This window comes from Rana temporaria, chromosome 9 (assembly GCF_905171775.1).
Source record: "Rana temporaria chromosome 9, aRanTem1.1, whole genome shotgun sequence".
Classification (NCBI taxonomy): domain Eukaryota; kingdom Metazoa; phylum Chordata; class Amphibia; order Anura; family Ranidae; genus Rana; species Rana temporaria.
The window spans coordinates 134,949,489-134,952,231 of record NC_053497.1 but is presented as its reverse complement, the minus strand read 5'-3'; the positions used below and the strand labels follow the sequence as shown (position 1 = coordinate 134,952,231).

Sequence of the window (2,743 nt, the reverse complement as noted above, 5' to 3'; positions counted from 1 at the left end):
AGTTGGTCAGGTGATTCAATGAACCTATAGGAAAAAAGAAGGGGTTATGAAAGTAATCAGCAGAACAGCGGCTGCAGAAGAAAAGGCACCCCCCCTCCCCTCCCTTGTAAGGTTGGAAAATATTATATCGGCAAAAAAAACATTGGTTTTATTGGTTATGTATCATCATACCAGTAATAAAGGGCCGCGCCCATTCATACCACAGTTTAAGATTATTTGTTTTATTATATTTAATATATTTAAAGATTAAGATAATATTGAATTTGGTCTCTAGTCCCATGCATAAGCACATTTTTTAACTGCCTGTGGTTCACTTGTGATTGGTGTCAAAACTAAAACAATCCTCCCCTGTTGTGTCTTTTTTAGACTGACAATGTTTCACAGCAACAACAACCCTGAATGTGGCAACAAGGCGGAGCTGAACATCACCGGTAGCCTGCCATACGATGCCGAAGCAAAACGCAGTAGTCATAAGATCGACTGCATCATCTGTTTCTCCAACTACAACCTCACCAACAGGCTTCCCAGGCGGCTGTACTGCGGTCACACCTTCTGTCAGGCCTGCATCCGTCGCCTCGATTCTGTAACCAACGAGCAAAGATGGATCCCCTGCCCTCAGTGCCGCCAAAACACGCCAACACCCCGGGGTGGAGTGGCCATGCTAGACTTGGACCTAGCTGCCTTTTTAGCAGTGAAGTCTGAGAAGGACAGCCCACGGTCAGCCAGCAAGACTTTAGACACAGATTCAGAACTCAAAGTTTTTGCAAAGAACGTTCCGATCAGCAGGCAGCCCACGGGCAGCTGCCAAGAGTCTGTCTCCGAACCACGATTTCCCAGGAGGATATGCTGTAAAAATTGCTTCTGCTGTCCCTGTTGTTCTTGTGTGTGAGAGATCCAGAATACAGTGAAGGCCAACCAGTGGGAAAAAGCAGCGATGGGATATTGTCCATCATTAAAAATTATCCACATGCAAAGTGCAAATAGTTATCATCGACCAATCAGAATCTCGTTATACAAGCTGCAGTGGTAGAACATGGATTCTGATTACTTGGTCCGGGTTTTGCTCTTTTCCCATTCTACTTTTATGGAAAAGGCCCCCACACAGCACATGTACTGTATATAGTGAAAATTGCTCAACATATTCTAAAGTGCACTAAAGGTTTTATATATATACTTCCCTTCCCTTCTGTGTATGGGGAGCACTTGACTAACTTACCTTCCTTGCACAAATGGCCACTTAGGCACAAATTCACTTTACAGCTCAACTCCAGGCTCAGCCCCCCAATCCCCCCTTTCCACCTTGTTTTCCCTGTCCTGGCAGTATGTTATCTGTTTTTTACTTTCAATAATTAGTCAGACCTGCCTTAAAAAACCTTTATTAAGGCAAAATCGAAATTTCAAAATAAACTTTTACTTAAAGAGGAGTTCCACTCCTCGCCCCCTTACATGCCACATTTGGCATGTAATTTTTTTGGGGGGGGAGTGGGGGCTTCAGGAGAAGGGGACTTCCTGTCCCACTTCCTCCTTCCGCCGAGGGGCTGGAAAGGCGATTAGCTTAATCGCCTTTTCACAGCCCCTCCCTGTAGGCGAGCGCCTGTCCAATCGGACAGCGCCGCACCGCTCGCGCATGCGCAGTGCCGCTCGCGCATGTGCAGTGGGTGCCCGGCCATGAAGCCGAAAGCTGTCACGGCCGGGTGCCCACAGTGACAATGAAGACGCCGGCCGGGGAGGGGGGGAGAGGAGCGGAGCCCCGGCCGGCACATCGCTGGAACGCTGGAGCAGGTAAGTGTCAGTTTATTAAAAGCCAGCAGCTACACTTTTTGTAGCTGCTGACTTTTAATAAACTTAAAAAATGGGTGGAAAACCCCTTTAAGAACTCTTCTGACACAGTAAGATTTGTAACTACTTAGGCCCCTTTCACACTGGGGTGGGGTCGGGGTCGGCGTCGGTGGTAAAGCGCCACTATTTTAAGCTGCGCTTTACCCTCAATTTCGTGGCACTATTCGGCCGCTAGTGGGGCTCTTTTACCCCCGCTAGCGGCCGAGGAAGGGTTAAAACCACCGCAAAGCGCCTCTGCAGAGGCGCTTTGCCGGCGGTATAGCCGCGGTGCCCATTGATTTCAATGGGCAGGAGCGGAATACACACCGCTCCTTCACCGCTTCAAAGATGCTGCTAGCAGGACTTTATTTACCGTCCTGCTAGCTCACCGCTCCAGTGTGAAATCCCCCGGGGGCACAGAGTCCTGATCTCACCCCTATAGAATACCTTTGGGATGAAAAGTGGAAACTGCAAGCCAAGGCTTCTTGTCCAACATCAGTGCCTGACCTCACAAATGCTCTTCTGGAAGAATGGTCAAACATTCCCATAGACACACTCCTAAACCTTGTGGACAGCCTTCTCAGAAGAGTTGAAGCTGGTATAGCTGCAAGGGGTGGGCCAACTCAATATTGAAATGGGCAAATAGAGCATACATATTCACAGAAGTAGGGTTAAAATGAGCGTGTCAAACATGAGATGTCAGAACATCCCGGAGGAAAGTCAATCCGATGGCTGCAGGCTGGCGTAGTGGAGACACGCTCATTATAACCCTACTTCTGTATGTATGCATACCTCCCGACATTAAATAAATCCAATGCGGGACATCTTGTTAAGCGGGGGGGGGGGGGGTCAAAGTTGTTGAGCGGGGGGGGGGGTTCTCCTACCTGTGCAAATACCTCTGTTCTCTGTTCCAAATCCCCACCAG

General features: G+C 48.6%; 1 protein-coding gene across 1 annotated transcript; it reads left to right on the top strand.

The window, feature by feature from the left end:
• Nucleotides 1-370: 370 nt before the first annotated feature.
• Nucleotides 371-1,147, top strand: LOC120914478 (RING finger protein 224-like). Its single transcript, XM_040325161.1, has one exon. It carries the CDS (start codon nucleotides 374-376, stop codon nucleotides 887-889), a length of 516 nt encoding a protein of 171 aa, XP_040181095.1. The 5' UTR covers nucleotides 371-373; the 3' UTR covers nucleotides 890-1,147.
• Nucleotides 1,148-2,743: the final 1,596 nt, after the last annotated feature.

What these genes read in the sequence shown, in the direction of transcription:
- LOC120914478 (XM_040325161.1), top strand. Translation starts at nt 374, where the DNA reads ATGTTTCACAGCAACAACAACCCTGAATGTGGCAACAAGGCGGAGCTG.